The sequence below is a fragment of the Aphelocoma coerulescens genome (assembly GCF_041296385.1).
Source record: "Aphelocoma coerulescens isolate FSJ_1873_10779 chromosome Z unlocalized genomic scaffold, UR_Acoe_1.0 ChrZ, whole genome shotgun sequence".
In the NCBI taxonomy this organism is placed as follows: domain Eukaryota; kingdom Metazoa; phylum Chordata; class Aves; order Passeriformes; family Corvidae; genus Aphelocoma; species Aphelocoma coerulescens.
In genome coordinates this window covers 70,722,768-70,742,729 of record NW_027184085.1, presented here as the reverse complement: position 1 = coordinate 70,742,729, position 19,962 = coordinate 70,722,768, and the positions used below count along the sequence as shown (strand labels likewise).

Here is a 19,962-nt window from a genome sequence, read left to right as displayed (position 1 = left end):
ATCCAGATGTTATGTCTAGAGTCTATTGTATTATTGCCACACTATAAATTACATGAAAAACAAGGAAGAAAACAAGTTTAGATCTCCAAGAAAAGCTCATTTCCTAATTCATTTAGGGCAGGTTTTAAAAATAATAAAAAGTGCAAGTGTTTTACCCTGCTTCCTAAGGAAACAAAGCTTATGTGGTCGTGCTGTGTGCCTCCGCTGACTGCCAGCCTCTTACCTCCTCCCCTTTCCCCCCAATAACTTCTGAAACTCCTGGACAATTTCAAACAGATTTGACAGGAGTAAAGGTCTCAAAGATATCAGGTTCCTACTAGTTTCATGGAAATAGGTGCCTGGATGGAGAAAAAGAGACCCTATTCATGTGCCTGCTTTGGAAAAAGCTGGGGAATGAGATCAACTGTATTATTAGACACTAGCAAATCCTCACGGGAGAGAGAAGTTATGAATGCATTAAATAAGGGAAAAGCTTTGACTGGATTTCTCACCTTTTTAGACATGAGGGGATCCAGCAAAAAGAGTCACAGCCATAGGAAACCAGCCTTCAGTAGTTCCATTGCTCACAGACCTGCTGCCTGCTCAGCGAGGTGGGAACGCATCTGATCCTGCCTGGAGCCGTGGAATTAATGAGGGAAAAGATGAAAAAAATACAGGTCCTTTAAGGGTGTCCTGCTTCAGTCCTCTTTGTAAGCTCACTTCAGAGGCAGAGGAGTAGCAGGGAGTTGAATGGACAGTATTGCCTGGAGTACAGAAGGGAATGATAAAAGAGGAGAAGCACAGAAGAGAATAAAGCATTTGGGGTGCATGCATAAAATGCAAACCTGCCAGTTTTTGTGTGGTGAAATAGAAGTTTCAAACAAAATCCAACAAAATGCTTGGATTGTTGGTTCTTTACATAATCATGTTATCACTGTTTGTGGAACTATAAGGTGTAGTTGCCTGTTCCATATTTATTGTTCTAAAAAGTAAGTAGTGCACCTGAATTTTATAGATTTTTGCCTTTGGCTTTTTTTAGTCCCGTAGCTTTGACTTTTTTTTTTTTTTTTTTTAATTGGTGAAGTGAAACAATTTATGTGATTACCATTGGGGAAAAAAAAAAAGGAAAAAAAGTGGAAGAAATACCTGATGTTGTGGTTGCTGAGCATTATCCCTGCAGTTCATTTTAGTATCCAGTGTATTTCTTATTTTAAGGGATTCAGTTGCACAGTGGTAAAGAAACATTGGTGTGGGGGAGAAATTAGTGGCAGCTTTCTGTGGTTTAGCACCTTGAGAGATGAGCATTTCTGTAGTGCAAATGCTTTTCATCTTCACTCACTTCATGCCTTTTTTGGAAATATATCTCACTTTTTACAAAGATAGATTTGGGTCTTGCATATAGGTATTTTTTAATATCTATAAAAATATATATGTATGTGTAGGTTTAAAGTTAGAGGAGGAAGTGCTCTCATGAACAGAATTTTTTGTAGTAACTCAGAAAAAATTGTTACAGAGGACTGTGAGGCAGTGGAACCACAGCCTGGGTAGATCCTGACCAGACCATGCCACAGCTGTCAAAATTCAGTAGCTAAAGACCCTTTCAGCCTGGGTGGGATTAAGCTTCACAGAAGTAGCTGATTGTATAGATACATGAAATGTGGTGTTTCTGAGGAGTGTAGAGATTAAACAAGGAAGTTTTCCAAAGGCTTTAAGGAAAGACAGATAGATAAAATGCCATTCATGAAAGAAATCCATTAGTTCCTTGCTCCATAGGTGTTTTTGGTACTCTAACCTATTTACATGGCTGCTTTTTTTTTTCTTGCTGGGTGGGGGATATTCAAGAATTATCTGATGTTCTTACTATTTTAATTTACCATTTTTCATTCCAAAACTGTCTGAAAACCAGGCATCCTAAGGTGTAGATAATCCCTATACCCTGGTGATTCTTACACGGGGTATGTGTGACAGGGTTAAAAAAGAAATGAAACATGCAAATAGATTTTTGTGACGTTCAAAGACAATATTAAGATCCGTGTCTGTTTTCTGTGGATTTTCACTGTCTGCTTTGACAGGGTTTATATTTGAAATTAAATGTGCAGTCCTGGTCATTCACAGCCAAGAAATGCAAGCTGAAATTGGGAGGAAGGTTGTGTGATCTGAGGGATAGAGAAAATAACATGTCCATAGCCAAAGCTACATAGAGCTTCAGTGCAACAGAAAGAATACTGAGAAATTTATTTATCTATAAGTTATGGAGTCTGAACATGACAGAGGGAGAAGAGCACTGGGAATAGAGTATGTCTGAGAACAAATGGATACAAAGTGGGCGTGTGTGTGTGTTTAGGAGACGAATTAGGAAAAAAATAACCCAGCTGGACTAATGAGATGGGGAAATTTTTGAAAAATTAAATTCCTCTGTGAGGGGGTTTCTGTGACACTGTTTCTTGTGACTGCACAGAATTGTAGGTCCCAGGAAAATGATGTTCAGGTTTTGATAAAATATCAAAAGTCTCAAAGAAGTGGTCATCCTCCTCTTTCGCAGAGCCAGGCAGCGGTGTGTGTTCGGAGAAAGGGACAGGAGCCATAATCCCACAGTTCCCAGTGGGATGGTAGTGGAAAGGTGGTTAACTGTGAGGCCAGTGAAGGGTCTGGAGAGGTTGTGTGGGCTCAGTGCTTGGAGCTTTCCAGTTCCCAAGTGGAGGAAGCCCTGAGCAGCCTGGCCTGACCCGGAAAGGGGAAGGGGTTGGGCTGGAGACCTCCAGAGCTGCTTCCCGGTCAGTGACTCACGAAGAGCTTTCAGAGCCTGCTGCCAGTTCAGCCCATGCTGAGCAGAAAGGTTGATGAGGGATGGAAGGAGTAACAAGAGCCTTGTTAGTCCTTCTGGGGATGGGTATCAGTGTGTTCTAGTACCTGGTGATGTTCCCAATTTCTCTGTAGTTTCCTCTGCAGGTGTGTGCTCCTTGCACCACAGTCCTTACGGGGCCCACGGTGCCATCAGTCTGTGGGGTTGAGGGCATGAGAAACACTGGAGCACTCTCCAAAAAGTATTTGGGAACTGCTCCCACGCCAAAATAAAGGGAAGCCAGAAGGAATTTAATTTCCAGTGGACATGAAGCTAATAGGATGGCAATTTGGAAGGTTTCTGCAGCATGTGGTTAAAAACCTGAGAGAAATGTCAATCACTGACGTCAGCTGTTTTGCTCTAGAATAGATGTAATGCCTTTGTCATGGGGGAAGTTTGTTGCAGGCCGGGTTTTTGTGTACTTGTTATTTGTAGTTGGTGATCATATTTTTACACTGTCTGATGTAACCTGCCAGCTCTCTTGGCTTCCGTGGGGCTGTGTAATTTTTTCTAGCTTCCTAGAGTTTGCTGTTACAAAAGCAACTTCTGCTTTCACGTTGTCACCACTGTATTGTGCAAGTCCAGTGTACTCGTTTTATTACCACACCCAGGGATGTCATAGTTACTGCTGAATGATTTCCCTGGAGATAATAGTGGCACAGCTTTAAAAAATCAAGACCACTCACTGATTGACTTAAGAAATAAAAATGGTATAATGCTTTCCAGATTGAAGCTTGTAACAATACTTTCTTTGTGTAAGTGTCAGCATCATTCATTTGTAGGTCATATTCTTTAACCCTGTACATGAATTTTCATTAACATTTTTCTCTTTTAAATTCTTAGGTATTTTTGTAGAGAAAGCTTTTTTTTTATCCAAGTGTTGATTCTACCTTATTTCAGAGTCTGTGTGCCTGTGGAGTAGGAGAGGTAGCTGACGTTTAACAGGGAATCACAGCCTGTCTTGCAAGAGCTCCAGCTCGCAACTGAGAAAAGAAAGTTGCTGTATCTCACATGTAAGGCACAACCTCCTTTTGTGCTAATTCCTCTGGAATTAAATTAATTAAAGTTTAATTAGTTTTAATTAAGACATTCAGTGGTTCTGTCCTGAATGTTATGGCTAATGTCTGACTCTGTAGTAAAGGATTTGCTTTCAGTACCAGCAGTAGACAGGGACATTGGTGGGTGACTTCAGGGTAATTCACCTGTACAGCTTTTAACACCTTCTCCTAGCAGGAGTCTTCTAGGTAGCCACAGAGCTGGTAAGGAGTACTGGGGCACCTCTCCCACGAAAACAGGCTGAGAAAATTGGGGTTGTTCACCCTGGGAAGGAGCAAGTTGTGTGGAGACCTCAGAGCACCTTCCAGGATCTGAAGGGGCTACAGGGAAGTGATTCTGCATTGGGAACTGGAGTGACAGGACAAGGGCGAACGGGTAGAAGTTAAAGGAGGGGAAATTTAGGTGCGATATTGGGAAGGAATTGCTCCCTGGCAGGGTGGGCAGGCCCTGGCACAGGGTGCCCAGAGCAGCTGGGGCTGCCCCTGGATCCCTGGCAGTGCCCAAGGCCAGGCTGGACAGTGGGAGGTGTCCCTGGGAGCAGCCTGGGACAGTGGGAGGTGTCCCTGCCATGGCAGGGGTGGCACTGGATGGGCTTTAAGGTCCCTTCCAACCCTTCACATTCTCTGATTCTGTGATTCTGTGCTTGGAACGGGGCAGTGACAAAAGGTTTTGTTGTTGTGTGGATCTGCAGGGCTTTCCTGCTCCAGCACAGGGGTCACAGCTGCTTTCACAGACTGCAGGTCTCCAAAAAGCCAGACAGGGACTGCACAGCTGCTCTGTGCTGGTGGCCTGCTCTGGAATTTATTTTTTTCCCCCTCAAATTCTTCTTTAATATTTCCCTGGTGAAAGGATGTTGCTTAGGCAATACCTTGCAGGAGGCAGCATCTGTCTGCGAGGATGTAGGTGTTCCTGAGTGTGCTAGCACAGTCTGAAATGCTGTTTTAGGAGCAGAGCACAGGGATCTCTGTGTCTCACTCAGGGGCAGGAAGAGTGGAAGCTGAGTGAGCTGAATTAGAGCCTGTAACAGGTTGTACAGGGTTGACTTGTACAATTAAACCTCTATCATCCAGTTCACACGCTGGGAATATTTTAATTTCAAAATCAGACCTAAGTATCTGACAAGTGTGCTCTCTCTAAAAATTATTTGTTAATTAGTTTTCAAAACAGAAAAGGAAAAAGTGAAATACTCTGGGCTAAGATTTGATAGGAGAGAGAGACTCACAAACACAACATATATATCCCTAAATATATCTATATCTACCTACCTGTATATGTGCTATACCCTGGCAGGACAACAAAGGACAGAATCTATCTAAATATTTATTTTTTCCACCTTGTGGAAGTGTAGAAGTCCTTATATATATTATTATGGAAAAAAAATACTGTTAGGAAGGGTTGTTAGAATACTTTACTAATACAGAGAGAAATCATGACCAGCAAAGCAGATGTAATGAGAATTTCCAGCATGATTTTTTTTTTTTCTTATAGACATAATGAAAAATTGCTGTTACTGGAAATCAGCCCACTATTAAGTGTTTAGCTTCAAGAGAGACGTTGCTGTCTGAATGGCTCCTCCTTTCAGTGCATAACCTCTGAATTATTGCCTTAGATATGATAACTCTCATTTTTAGTGGAGTGTAGTAATGCAAAGGTTATATAGCAGATATATATTATTTAATGCAAAATTAAAATTCACTCTATACAAGGAAGTAATTTTCAGTTTTGGAAGCTTCTGTTAAAAATGTGTTGTCTCTTTTTAATAACTTGTTTTCTAATGTGAAACACATCAAGTGTAAGCATAAGAAGAATAATTATTTGAGAAGCTTTTCAGTTATTTCTGAAATATTTTGTGTCTTATGGTTGACATCACTTCTTTCTTCATCTCTAGAAGACAAACAGTGGGTAGGGTGAGAGGTCAGGGGAAAATGACATTTTTGTCACAGGCTTCTAGTTCTTGTTTTTATTTCTTAAGCTTAAAATACAGGCCTGGTGAATGCATGGGGACTCTGATTTCTGATTAAGGGAACACAGCTTTCTAAATGGTTCTGTGTTCATCTTCCTGTGCCTTTAAAAAAATTAAAACTTGAAAAAAAAATCCCAACAAACAACAAAACAGATACTGAAGGCCAGCAGTGTATCAGTCACAGTCAGTCTGTTGTCCCCTGGGACCTCTACCAGATCTGCTCCTTCTCTGTATAAATGAAGTGTCTAGTGCTTCGGTGTTTTACATAATGTTTTCTTGAATGATCTGAAAGGGGAAGTAGAAAGCACATTAGTTACATCTGCAGATGGTGCAGGGGCAGAGAGCTACAGCAGCTGTAAGGATGGCGAGAAATTTAAATTCATCCAGGGAGCAGCAACGTGCAGGAATTTACAAAGCTAACAAAAAATTTAAAATTCACCAATACCAATTTACAAAACCACCTTGGAAACGTGATCCAAACCAAAGACATGTTGCTTGTCAAATTAGCTGAGTGAGGTGTTAATGATGTTTTCTTTCGCTCCTGCAGTAAGCAAGAGCTGTTTATCTTGATATCCCACCCAGTTAACTGTTTGTTATGGTATCCTGATCTTTAACCACTTCCCCTGGATCTCCCTAGAACTGTTTGCAGTTTCCCTACTGTGGTTTTGGCGATGAAGGACAAACAACTGGACTGTTTCTTGGTTTAGTTGCAAGGAAAAACTTAGCAGTGTGTGGGAAAAACTAACATCTCCTTTTTAATGATATATTTTTTCCCCGCACAACTCTTTAATTTTAATAGAATTCTGTCGGCAGTTTACACTGTCTGTCCCAAATTCAGAGTCCTTGGATATAAAACTGTGTTGTTTTGTCATCTTCTCCTCTACCAGTCCACTTTCCAGTTTGGGATGCCAGCAGGACCCCAGAGCAGAACTGCCCGGAGATTTCTTTTTTTTTCTTTAGGCTGTTTTTACTCCTGCTTTGGGAATTCAGTGGACCTGGCTGCTTTTCTGGCTTATCAGCCTCTCAGCAGCGGGCTCCTGGTGGGGCAAACGCCACTCAGCTGCAATTTGCCGAGATAGCAGCGTTGCTATTGCCAGTGCTGCCGTCTCTGTGTGTTAAACAGGGGCCGTGAAACAATTCCGGGCTGCAGGAGCAGCCTCAGGGAAGGGGTTTTGGTGCGCTTTGTGTGGCACACTGCGTGAGGAAGGCAGGATCGCGGAATGACAGGATGCTTTGGGATGGAAGGGACCTTAGAGCCCCTCTCGTTCCACTCCCTTCCATGGGCAGGGACACATCTCCGCTCTCCCGGGCTGTCACGCTAGTTTGGGTTTAATTAGGGCTGTATCCGTAATTCTGTGTTTCCCTGGAGGCAGCTGGATAATGAGCTCCCCACAGCACGTTATCCTAAATTAAGAGGAGATGACTGGGGGAGGAGGGAAGATACGGAAGAACACTTGTTTTGCAGAAACCTTACTGTTTTTGTCTTTTTTTTAGTGGATTTGTCAGCACCTGCGTGATAAATTTAAGCCTCCTGGTGATGGGCTTGCTCTGCTCACCTTTTGTGGGCCTCCTAGAGGTGGTCCACAGGTCTCAATGACACAAAGTGGGGCAGTGAAGTTTATTGTGAGAAAGTGGGCAATAGTCAGTTGCTTTGCATAAAGACTGAATTAAAGGCTAAACTAAAGATTAACTGTCAGTGTTGGACTCCAGCACCTGCAAGGATGGGCTCATTCTCTGTGTCCCTGTAGCAGTGTTAGGGCTTTTTTTTTATAATTATAATTGTTTTTGGAGTGTCTGCTGTGTGTCTGGCATGACTTTGGTTGTGCTGTGGTACCATGCTTTCAGAATAAATCTATTGCTATTCACTTTAACCTGTTTCAAGATTATGCATCATTTATTCTTTTTGTGCAGTGCAAACTGTAATTTGTTTGTCCTGATTAAACATATTTGCCTATACCTGATCTCAGTTGAATATATTAAGGCATAAGACAAAAATGATGTGCTCTCCTTGCTATTTCCTTCCCAGTAAAAGATTGTGATGCTGCTTATCTGTGCTACTGTGCCTCTCTATCTCTGTGAATTCTTTATCCAAATAGCGTGGTGGTGGCTTGCAAGTGATGAAAAACAGTTTCCTTTACACGAATGTCCATCTTTGTTAATGCTGTCAGACAGCAAGTGTGATATTCAGGGGATGCACTCCAATCTGTGGGCTACTGATAGTGTAATCTAATTTCCAAAAATAAATTAAAAGCATCTTTTCATCTGTAGCCATCAGATGTACGTCAGCTAAAGACAACAACGCTTTAGAGACAGCACACGCGAATTTGGTGGCTAATTGGAAATTAAACCTTTGGGTTTCCCACATTTTCTGATAGACTGACTTTGCTGAAGGAGGTCAGGATGGTATCGTGTGTTGCAGCAGAGACTTCCACAGATAAAAGGTCTGAGTGGAGGGGCTATTACTTGTTTCAAACAGTGCCTTTGGAAGGTTTGTGAGCAGTTTCTACCAGGCCTTTTTCAGCCCAAATTTATGCATGGTATTAGTGAAACTTGCATTTAGAAAAAGAGTTAACAAACAACAGGTATTTTTTTTTAATCAGTGTGTTTTATGTAATTTTCCACGCCCTCCCAAGTAAAATGGGGAAAAAAATGAATCAAACTGCGTTTCTGATTTTAATAGATGAGGTGCCACAACACAGAGTGAACCCTTCCCTGGCATGTACCACTTACATTTATGTATTTTTTAAGATGTTACAGCTGTGCATTCAAGTTGAAAAGATGGGTAATACTTCTATTCATAGGGAAATGCCACAAAATTTATGTCAGTCTTTTTGATAATCACAGGATGCGAGAGAGGATGCCTTCTCCTTCTGTGTAACCCTCACCAGCTCAATGTTTCTGCAGCAATTTCTAACAAATCCAAATACTTTCAATGCCTTTTTCCTGAAAGATCTGCTTCTGCTGCAGCTTCAGCTGGTCAAAGTCACAATTGTGTCTTCTACCCTACTCTGCTTTTCTCAAAACCTCTTCCCTCAAGTATTTTTCTGTCGAGTCAGGCGAGTGCTGTTGCCTCTGGATGTGCAGGGGCTCAAGAAACGCTCTGGGGCTCCTGTAGGTTCTCACAGCTGCAGGAGTGTACCTTGAGGGGGCTCAGATTCCCCAGCCTCCGGCCACTCCAGATCACCAAAGACAGGCCCTTAATTCCCAATTTGCCTTTTTTAAGGTAACACGTGTGACCCTCTTCAAACAGCCTCGAAATCCTTCTTCCACTGCCTCAAACTGTCGTGTTGGATATCAATGTGTCCTCACCCAGCTCTGCATGGTTATAGCTCAGCTGGCACCGGTTTGTATGTATGGCTGAGCTATTCTTCCTTTAACATGACAAAAAACAACAGTTTTCTGTTGTTTCTCCCAGGCCAGGCAAAACAAATCTGTTCAGATCTCTTGTATATCCTGTACAACATTCCCACTGCTGAAGAAGCATAGTGGGTCATTACAGATCCTTTAATCTCACTGAGCTAACCAAATCCAAGCACTTTCAATGACTTTTTCCTGAAAGATCTGCTTCTGCTGGTGAGGCTGCCTGTTTAATCGAAGGACTCCTTTTATGAGTAAGAACTTTCTGTCCGAACCCTGGAGGTGACAACTTGCTGGCTAGATTTTACATATTAGCTGCATAAATCCCAGAATCCCAGGGTATCTGGGGCTGGAAGGGACCTCTGGAGCTCACCCAGCCCAATGCCCAGCCCCAGGCAGGGTCCCCTGGAGCAGTGGCACAGGAATGTGTCCAGCTGGGCTGGGGATGTCTCCAGAGAGGGACACTCCAGGCCCTCCCTGGGCAGCTGTTCCAGGCCTCTGCCCCTCCATGGACACAAGCTCTTCCTCCTGCCGGGCTGGAACTGGGTGGGGTTTATTTTATGGCCACTGCTCCCCATGCTGTCCCTGGCAGCACGGAACAGAGCCTGGCACCATCCTCTGGCAGCCCTGGAGGTGTTTGTATGGATTGATGGGATCCCCTCTCAGCCTTCCCTTCTCCGGCCTGGCCAGGCCCAGCTCCCGCAGTCTCTGCTCATCCCAGAGCTGCTCCAGACCCCTCCTCAACATTGTGGCCCTCTGGAAATAATTAGCATGTAGATTATTCCACATATTCCTCCATTCGCTGTGTGACAAATTTGTTACCTCCCTTTGAACTGGAGGACTGTAAGGTATTTCTTGCTCTTATTAAATATGTATTCAAGTTTACTGGAGCAAAGCCTCAGTGAAGTTTCTTGTACAGTTGAAATAACTCATTATTTCCTTGTGTCCCAGTTCAGACTTGGATCTCTGAAGCTGCAGGAAGTCCCGAGCCCAGCAGAGGTGGTCAAGGAACTCATTGGTTACTGCCTGGACAGCCTGGGAAAGCTGCGGGCCAAAACTGAGCATCTGCAGAGAGAAAATGAAAGGCTTTTCAGCAACTGGAGTGACGTGGAGAAGAGGTGAGTTCCCAGGTGGATTCAGAGGTGACACCTGAGAAGCTCAGCAGCAGTGGACAGAAGTTTTTATGCACTTGAGACGTGCTTTGAGATCAGTTACCCACAGCCCACGTAGCTGTGGATCTCCTCCTTTTGGCAAAGATGCAACTGATACTAAAAATTTGCAATTAAAGCTGGCTTTACCTTCTGAACTAGAAAAAAACCCCTAAACACTAAACTCTCTTACCTGTGGAATTCGCTTGACTTTCTTAAGGAAGTCTTTTCCTTAACATTATTTCCTATAATTCTTGAGACTAGCAGTGTAAATTATTTACATTTTCGAGTGGGGAATAAGTTGCTGTTTCTTGCATCTGTTTCCCTTGTTGAAGCAGCCAGAATTGAAAATTGAGTGCAGTATTATAGGAAGAAGTACCATTATTTTGGAAGAAATTTTTCTAACTGCTATTGCATTTATGATCTGAATTGTGTGTCATTCTCTAGTGAAATAATCTGTGCTTGTTTCAGTGAGCATAAAACTCTTAGCACAGAGCAGTCAGAGATATAGCTTGCTTTTCTGTAGCTTCACCTGAAAAACACCACACAATCTAGGAAGATTGATGAAAGAATGCAGCTAATTTGCGTTAATTTACCTTGAAAAAGAGAGCCAGCTTTTGGGAGGAGTTAGTTTTGTTTCCCTCTCATTAAAATGAGTAACATTTTCTCCTGACAGTCTCCCTGACGAGCAAAGGGCCTCCCTAAGAAGTGTTTTACTGCTTAACAGTGTAGTTGAACAATAGTGTATTGTATAACCCGTGTTCTGTACTGCATTACATGCTGATGTGTAAGAGGCATTAGTGCTTGTATCAATTTCCATGGTGGGGTGGCACTTTTACAGAGTTACCCCAAAGAAAAGGAGGAAAAACAAAAACCAGACCAAACAAACAAAAAAATAAAAATCAGAGTTGCGTGCCAGACTTTGCTCTCAGTGCAGGCTGGTGGGTTTCTGTAGTGTGTTTATAGCTTGAGTAGATTAAACATGTCTTTTTCAGAATAAGCACTGAAGGTTTAATGGTCACCAGTCTTCGGCCATGTCTGTTAAATGTTAAATTTAAAAATCATTTTCATTCAAGAAGTATTGGGCTTTTTGGTTTGGTGTTTTGGTGAGGTTTTTTGTTTGGTTTTTTTTTTTTTTTTTTTCAAATTTGGTTTGGTGGTTTTTTAAGTTCTTTTTGCCACAGCCCAGTTCTACCCTGCTGCCTTCCTTTGCTGTTTTGGCTCCGAGCGCTGTGAGTTGCCCCAAGCTCAACAGCGCTGTGCCTGTCTCGGTTCAGGAGGCAGGATTTCAGGATTTACATCCTGCATCACTCCCGGTGCTGAGTGGTGAAACATCAAATACGAGCACGTGGTGTGGAGATTTGTGCTCCCGTCTCGCCTGCAGCCAGGACACGTCAGCTCCACAGCCCCTGCAGGTCCCTCTGCTCACTGCCTCTCTCCTCAGGACGTCTTTAGAATTAAAACATAGCAGCCAGACCTCTGAGAGCTGCTTTTGTGCCTGTTAGTCGTGGGGTGGAATAATTCAATCATCTCATTTCCATCTCTGGGTTCGAATTTTCTTCACCATCATGGAGGTTTTGGTGAGCAAGTGGCAGCCTGGAGATGAGTGAGTGAGTGAGTGAGTGAGTGTGTGTGCACACCTCAGGGATGGATGAGTTAAAATATCAGAACAGAAAAGCTGTTCTCTTTATTTTGTATAGAAAATTCAAGGCCAATTAGTTCTGGGCCAGGCTGGATGGGGTTTGGAGCAACCTGGGATAGTGGAAGGTGTCCCTGCCCATGGCAGGGTGTGGAAATGGATGGGCTTAAGGTCCCTCCAACCCAAACCAATCTGTGGTTCTGTGATAATGGAGGTGGTAAATTTTAAGTAATAATAACCTGTAGCAAAATAATGCCCTGAACAAAAGAAATAAAATTTCTGGTTTGGGCATGAGGTACATATTTTGTCGTTGGGCATCTAGAATTTGTGTAGACAAACCAAATTCAAAATAGCTGCTAATTGATGCAGTGGTCAACTGCAGTGGCAGTATATTTAAACCACAAGCAGATTAAAAAAATGCAAGCTAGGTACTTTGGGCTTGAAACTGAGTCTTCAGCATTAGCTCATCAACATTCCATCCCACTGCCAGTGCTGGGGGAAGGGTGAATCTGAAATGCAAGGGAGCAGTGTTGTGAGATCCAGGAATTATTTTTGAGCACTGGGAACAGGGATGAATACCAGAGATGCTGAATTCTTTTCTTCATAGTGCTGGAGTGTGAAGGATGCCACTAACAGTTAAATAAATGGCATTAAGTTGCATAGCTCACGTTCACCTCCGTGGAGCGTGTGTGATTGCTCTGTGTTGAGGCAGCACTTGAAATCTTGGTGTTTATTATTAATTCCTGTAGTTTATTGTTTGTCATCGTCCCTAAGAGTGGCTAGTTTTAGTGGGCTGTGCAGGATTTTGAAGGCTCATAACTTGCAAATGCAGCATTAATGTGATACTTTTTTGATATTCAGTGCTTTTAGATGGAGTGTTTTGCCAAATTAATGTCATTTCTATGTCTGGAGAATGTATTTGGATGTGGATAATTTTTGAATAAAGTCAAAAAAAGGTGTTAATGTAAATGAAAACAATCATATAAGATTAACTGATGGCATACTAGTAATTGGTTTTGCCCAGAGGGAAGAGTTAATATTCTAATTCTAATATTCAAGATGCTGATTTTTTTCCCTAGAGACTGAAGAAATTGGCTAGTCTTGCAGTAGGTTTCTCCACTGTACTACTCACAGTCCAGGCAGCATCAGCTTTACTTCACTAGAAGTTTCCATTTACATGGGTTTTCATCAGGGGATGTCTTTACAGCACTCTAGGGCCTCACTGAAGTTATCTTAAATGGCACTTTTTTGGCCAAGTCAGCCACATTCCTCAATATTTGAACCAGCCTCAACTGCTCCAACACAAACCAGTGACTTGGCAAAGTAAAGGCACAGAGCAACCACTTTCCCTGGTTTCTGTGTGGGAGAGAGGATTATTCTACAGGATTTGATACACACAAGATTAGCATATTTTAGACAAAATCCTTTTTTCCCCCCCATTTTTATGTATACAGACATAATTAGTATCAAGCATGTCCAGGCTCTTCTGGGCCCTGCATGGAGGTTTATGATTCTTTGTGAATTGTCTATTTGTTCCCCACTAAACAGTTAACTTCCCTCTTGTAGGTGGAAAGTCTCCTGGTAGTTGATTAGTACCTATGATCTTTCATTTAGGAATTATTGAACTGATCTATATGGTAATGATGTTCTGCTATTTGCATTTAAATTAGATGAATTATTTATCAACTATCTAGCAGATCCCTAAAGCATTGCACAGTAGACTTAATACTTCATGAGATTTTTTTTTTTGCTATTGTCTTGCTTCTTACATCATAGATGGTTTTGATCTGTGAACAAAGTAATTTGTATTTATGTAGGAAGTCTGTTGACATCTCTTACCTAATAAATTAATATTTTTAAAGTCTGTTACATGTCTGGGTTTAATAGCACAATAAGCCTTCTAAACTTTTTTACAGCCTTGGACAGGTTGGTGAAAAAAATGTTTATAAGTCATGACTATTTCCTTTATTTACCAGGATCAGTAGAATTATCAAGTTGTTTATTTGCTTCTTGTGTACACAGCTAATAAAATGTTTGTGGTTCAACCCAAGGCCTGAAAGGTTATGAAATATAAGAAGTAAATACAGAATTACATTTGCCACAAATCACTTGATTTTTTGTGCTCATGCTTGCTTGTATTCCAGGTTTGCTTATGAAGCTTTATACACCCATATTCTTTATTTAATACTTCCATTGTGCTTCCTTTTATTGACATTCCCAATAGGCTGATACCCACAGGTGCACAGTAAAACTTTTAAAAAGCCTGAAGAATATTTTACTCTGAAGATATTAGGAGCTTTTAAATGCTTTCTTTTTCTTTTTTTTTTCTCCTCAAATATATTTCACACCAGTGTGTGGTCCAGATTTGAGACCTGTCAAGCTGAATCATATCTATTTATAATCTCATTATGTGCATCCTGCTAAGGTATGGCCACTGTGGTGATTCAGCATTGAAAATAAGGAACACTTGCCTATTTAAATTTTAGTTGTCTCAGATGGAGGTATACCCCAAAAAACCCCCAAACCCCCCCAAAAAAAGCGTGACGAGAAAGGTTCCCATTTGGGAACTTTTCCCTTTTGGGAGCAGAGTTCATTGCACTTTTCTGTGGAAAAACAGCAAAAAAAAAAGCTGCTTCTGGCCTGTTTCAGACGGGAGGTGCTGGACTGGTGGTGCGTGGTTTGGAGTGGGGATTCCTGGCTGGCCTCACAACAGAATTTTCTTCCAGGAAACAGAAGAAGAATTGGTGTAACAGTTAATTTTGTACTGCAGGCTGGAAAAATGCGTGGAAGCTAAAGAGGAGCTGGAGGCAGACCTTTACAGCAGGTTTATTTTGGTGCTGAATGAAAAGAAGGCAAAGATAAGAAACTTGCAGAAGTTGCTGAGTGAAGCTAAAGAGTCTGCAGTGGATGCCAAGTGTGCAAGGTATTTAATGTCTCTAGGTTTCCTGGTGTGGTACCTGATGCATGTTTGAGTTCAGTTTCCATTTCCTTGGCCCTGATGGTGAGTGACAGTTCTTCCTGGCTGAGTGCTGGGTTATCCAAACCAATCCTGAAAGTCATGGAAGGGGGGAGGATTCTTTCTGGCATCCTGCAAGCAGCAGCATATTGCTGTGGGTGCTGTAGTCAAGAAGTGAGTGTCTGATGGGTCTGTCCTGTTTTCTGCTGGGCTGCAGCTCATTTCCCAATCAGAATATGTCCCTGCTGTTTCCATAGGTGGTAATTTTGTACCCATTCTCGCTGAATTATTTAATTCCTTTGGGAAACAAAAATATCTAATTTTTTTCCCATTCTTTTAATGTTTTTAGGGATAGTATAGCTACTACTCAGATCGTAATAAAGAGAGAAAATGACTATGATGCCAGCACTGATGAGGAAAGTGAAAATCCAGCACAGGCCTCATTGCCATCAGGTAAGACAGAAGACATTGTCTTTTGTGTGATATCACAGGCAGGCTTCATGTGAATAAACCTTAAGGAAGGCAAAATACTACCTGACAGATTGCTCTGTGACAAGCCAGCCAGCAAGCCTTAAAAATACCTCTCCTGAAGCAGAGTACAATACTGGCATTTTCAAATTAGAGAGAGGAGGTTTAAAAGCAAGTTGCACGAGTGAAGGCACTGTCATTTCTTGCAAAGTGACAAATTACACACTTTGCAGAACTAATGACAGTCTAACAGTATCTGAACCATCAACAATTCCATTTTAAATTCTAGGAATCATGATGTGTGTGCCATGATTGATAAAGTGTAAAAGGTAGCTCCTGACAGTTTCAATAGTATTTAAAAAGGGGAAAGAGAGGAGGTTTAACGGCTATAAAAAGAGTTGTGTGCATAAATGGAATGAAAATGTATTTATAGCAGAATCCACTTTAATTTGTCAGAGAATTTTTGGCCTTGTGAAGATGCTCATGAAACTTAATCTGACACGTGTTTTCAGGACTAGAGCCTTGTAAAGTGTGTGGGATGCAGTGATGGCCCATTATAAAGTACAAGATATTTAACTTTGAATCAGAATTTTGGCATGTTTGTGGTAAACTAGTGGGAATACACGGAGCAAATGGTGTCAAAGTTTCAAAACTGCATTGATAGCTGTAATATGGTTATATATATGTATAGATATATACACGTGTGTATAAAAACATATGCATAAACCTCCCTTCAGGACTGCAAAGTTTGCTATGGGTTCTCTCACTGGAGCTTTTTATTTCCACTGTAGGTAAAGGTAATCCAGACACCACTGTGTTCCTGTAGAACAGCAATTCTCTGTGCATATTGGGAACCAGAAGTGTTCAAGACCCTCTTGCCAGTGGCAAGCAGCTTTGTCACTCATGTGGGCCTGTTTGCTGAGGAATTTCTGGCTTTCTGTAAAATGGGCAGAGCTCCAGACAAGTGGAGGAAATTGTGATCACGGAAAGAAATCATTTAATGCTGCACCGTGCTCTCCAGAAATCTCTGCTTTCGGGGGGTAATTGGTCAGTTCAGATAACATGATGAGAAATACTTTATTTTGTGAAGTGGCAAGGAAAAGTGGAAGGTGTGGAATCTTCTTCTAAGTAGCTCAGTGAGAGTTTTGAGACTGAGATATGTATTTAAAAATGAGAGCACCACCACTGCCCTGCTCAGGCAGTCATCTGGGACTGGACTGATCGGTGTTACAGGAAAATACACCAAAAGGTGTAAGCACAAAATGTGCTTTGTTTTGCCTTTGAGGGATGTAGTCCTCAGGGTTTTGGTCCTGACTGGAGAGTTCAGCTGCAAAATTTGCAGATAGCATGAAGACTATAAACTAAATGCTTTGGGTAACACACCTGAGCTTTTCAAGGCCCTCACAATGAGTATCCCTTAGGCCAGTTCGTGCTCTTCCTATGTGCACAGCTTTCTCTTTCTGTGAAAAATAAGAAAGCACAGCTTGGTGCTGAGTATCTGCAGTCTGGCCTAGAAGTTCCACACTCAAAAAGAGGCAGACCACATACTCATGGAAAAAAATAAGGATTCAGGGATGAGTGGAATGAGTGGATAATGAGAAGCTCATGGAAGCATCAGGGACTGTAAGACATAAAGGATAATACAGATAATGTTTGGGGGTTTTTTTTCTGTTTATCTTAGTTTTTCCTATCTCTTTGTCCATCATTGTACTTCTTTTCCTTTTGGACTTGGTCATTGCAGGAGTCAATGAGAATTAGAAGACAGTTGAGGTCATTTTAGTAGATATTGGTGAAACCCACAGTCAAGAGAGAAGATCATAATTAAAAAACTTCCTTGAAGGAAAGTGAAGGCAAGGTGTGTGTATGCACACAAAATGCATTTGTGTATGTGGATGTCCAAATATCTCACTATTAATTGAAAAAGCAGCCGTGCTCAGCAGGTGATTTGGTTTGTGTTGGGAGGGGAAAACCAGGGCTGGCTCCATCACAACATAATTCTGTTCTAGCAGCTCATGGGGATGTGACACAGAAGCTGTGACATGCAGACAGTGCAAAGTTAGCAGAAAAATCCGGACTTGCTGAGCTGCAGAGGTTAAAACTCTGTCTGAAGGTTTTTCTTAGCCACTCATAATTCTTCTCAAATTTCTTCTCCCTGAATTTTTGGGGCACTTCAGGGTATTCCTGTGGATTCAGAAGAAAAACCTGCTGATGTTTGTTACAACAAAATTGAATGACTCATTCAGTTACCGGTGTTGATCTGATGCAAATATTGTAACAAGACCCAATGAAGAAAAAAATACTGAGAAAATGAAACAGAGTGATTAATTTCAATCTTTGTAAAGGGGCAGAATCTGTAGCCTAAAAGTTTACCTAAAATGTCTTCTTTTTTTGGCGTTTCCAGTACTATTTGTGGGTATGATTTATGGTTTGCTTTTTGACAGCAGTTTCTGCTTCATAGCTCAAAGAAAGGATCAACTGAAACATGGTAGTTTTCGTCTTGCCTACACACTGATGTAGTTAATACTTTATTTTGTAAAGGAACAAATTAAAACTGAATTAGTAAGTATTTTAAAGTGCTCATAAAAACAGCTGATGAGACTTATGCCCCCTAGAAATAGTGCAAGATCTATAAATAATAATAATAAAATTATAAATAATACTGTATGTGATTGTATACAAGAGCTTTGCCCATCATGCCATGAGCACAGAGGGAATTTATTTGAAGTATTGTTTAGGGGTGTGAATGTGAGGCTGAGAAAGGCACAGAACTGCAGCTCTCACTGGAGTTTGATGAGTTCTGAAGCAGCAGCTACAGATGATCTGTCAGGTCCTTAAAACGCCTGTGAGCTCCTGCTTGAGAGAGGAAGGAAGAGGTGAAGGAAATGCTCCTCCTGTTCTTCACGGATGGGGCGTCAGGAAATGTATCTTGAGAGCAGATCAGGGTCGTTTTTGGTTTGTCTTGTTGAGGTTTTGCTCCAGGGTTGGGGAGATTTCTGTGCGTTAGCAAACCCAGGTGTACTTGTTGTTTTCTCTGGTGCTTCAACAAGGTTCCCCCACCTGGAGCAGACTTCGAAATATCACTGAAGGTGTGGAGTGGGGATAAGGCTGTGGTTCTCTTCATGTGCTGGTGCCAACTGGACATGATTGTTCTTTAAGGGGAAAAACAAACCCCTACAAACCCCAGAAATTGCCAGTGTGTGTTTCTCTTAGCCCACAGGAGTGACTGGACGACTCAGCATGATGCCACCACACTGATGCAAGATGTTTTCTGTCATTTTAGGATGCAGAAACACTTACTCTGCTTAAGGACAACCCAGCTGTTACTGATTCCTCTTTCTTCCCCTCTGTGCTGAATTTTACTGGTTTTGTTTACTCCAGCTGCTGAGCCCTTCCTCCTAGGGAACCTGAAATGACAAAATCAGACTGACAAAACATCACTCGGTATCGTGGTTGGCAGTCATGGCTTTGTCCTGCAAATCAGACCCTTTTATTCACTGGGAAATGCTTCAGTGGTCCACGTGTCAGGAGGCTTTTAAAACATGAGTAAGGATGGGATAAATGTTCCCCCCCTCTGCTGCCTTCCCAGGAGCCTGAAAGGTAGATGGAAGGTTATAGTTTACTGTTCACAGTGCTTGGAAAGAGAATATTATTCCTCCTCCCAGGTATATGACGAAACTGCAGGGAAATATTTAATTATTGCAATCTGTTGTAGATATGAAGGATAACACAGCAGGTGGGATGTAAGCAATGGAAGAAATTATTATATGATTTATTTTTGTTATTTTCAGTTATAAGTGCTATTATATGTGTCTGTCTCTGGACAAAACAAGGCTGCTGTGCACCAATTTACAGTCAGCTTGCATCCTCTCTATTTTATTTTCTCTTGTCCCTAAATTCTTTAGTTGTATTTCACATCATAATTGGTAGAAGTTACCTCTCCTTAGGGTAAGGAGGGACCTCATGATCTGCCCTGTTGGATCAAATAAAATTTTATGATCTGCGTTTCTTGCCGAGTGTGTGGAAATATTCCATATTTCCCCAGACATTCAGAGCCCACACTTCTCTGCATGTGTGATGACAAGGACAGGTTCAGAATTGGTTGTAATAAACTCTCTGCAGAGCCCACGGTAAGTAAGAGCAAGCACCTTGCCATCTCCCACTGCCTCACGATGCAAGTGTTCTCACCCCCTCCATTCAAGCTCCTGCCTTGGGGATTTCTTGTTGTGCCCTCAGGACTCCCTGGCCCTTTAAATTTAATTAGCTCTCCTGTGTAGTCCAACCCACTGATGGCTTGGTGCTGCTGGTTAATAAGCTTTGATCAAAGTTAATAATAATAATAATAAAAAAGCCTGTTGTAACAGCACCCGGCTGTGCTGCGCAGTTAAAGTTCCATCTGTGAAGGCTTCTCTTTAAAAGTCTGTTTTTAAGGAGTTTTAGTACTTAGCCATTTTAATTTACCTCAGGCTTAAATTATTTCTCTTTTTGTCAAGCTGTAATTGAAAATGGTTTATCCCAAGGAATAATCCCATTTTCCTTTCCCTTAAAGCTCTAGAT

The 19,962-nt window shown here is 41.7% G+C and overlaps 1 protein-coding gene across 5 annotated transcripts in view; it reads left to right on the top strand.

The window, feature by feature from the left end:
• The window catches only part of XRCC4 (X-ray repair cross complementing 4), a 146,638-nt gene that overhangs the window by 46,613 nt on the left and 80,063 nt on the right, over window positions 1–19,962 (top strand). For all 5 annotated transcript variants that reach the window (XM_069002258.1, XM_069002257.1, XM_069002255.1 and 2 more), the window contains 3 exons: window positions 10,149–10,315; window positions 14,755–14,907; window positions 15,290–15,393. In XM_069002258.1, the coding sequence (XP_068858359.1) occupies window positions 10,149–10,315; window positions 14,755–14,907; window positions 15,290–15,393 (424 nt within the window). The remainder of the gene's footprint in view (window positions 1–10,148; window positions 10,316–14,754; window positions 14,908–15,289; window positions 15,394–19,962) is intronic.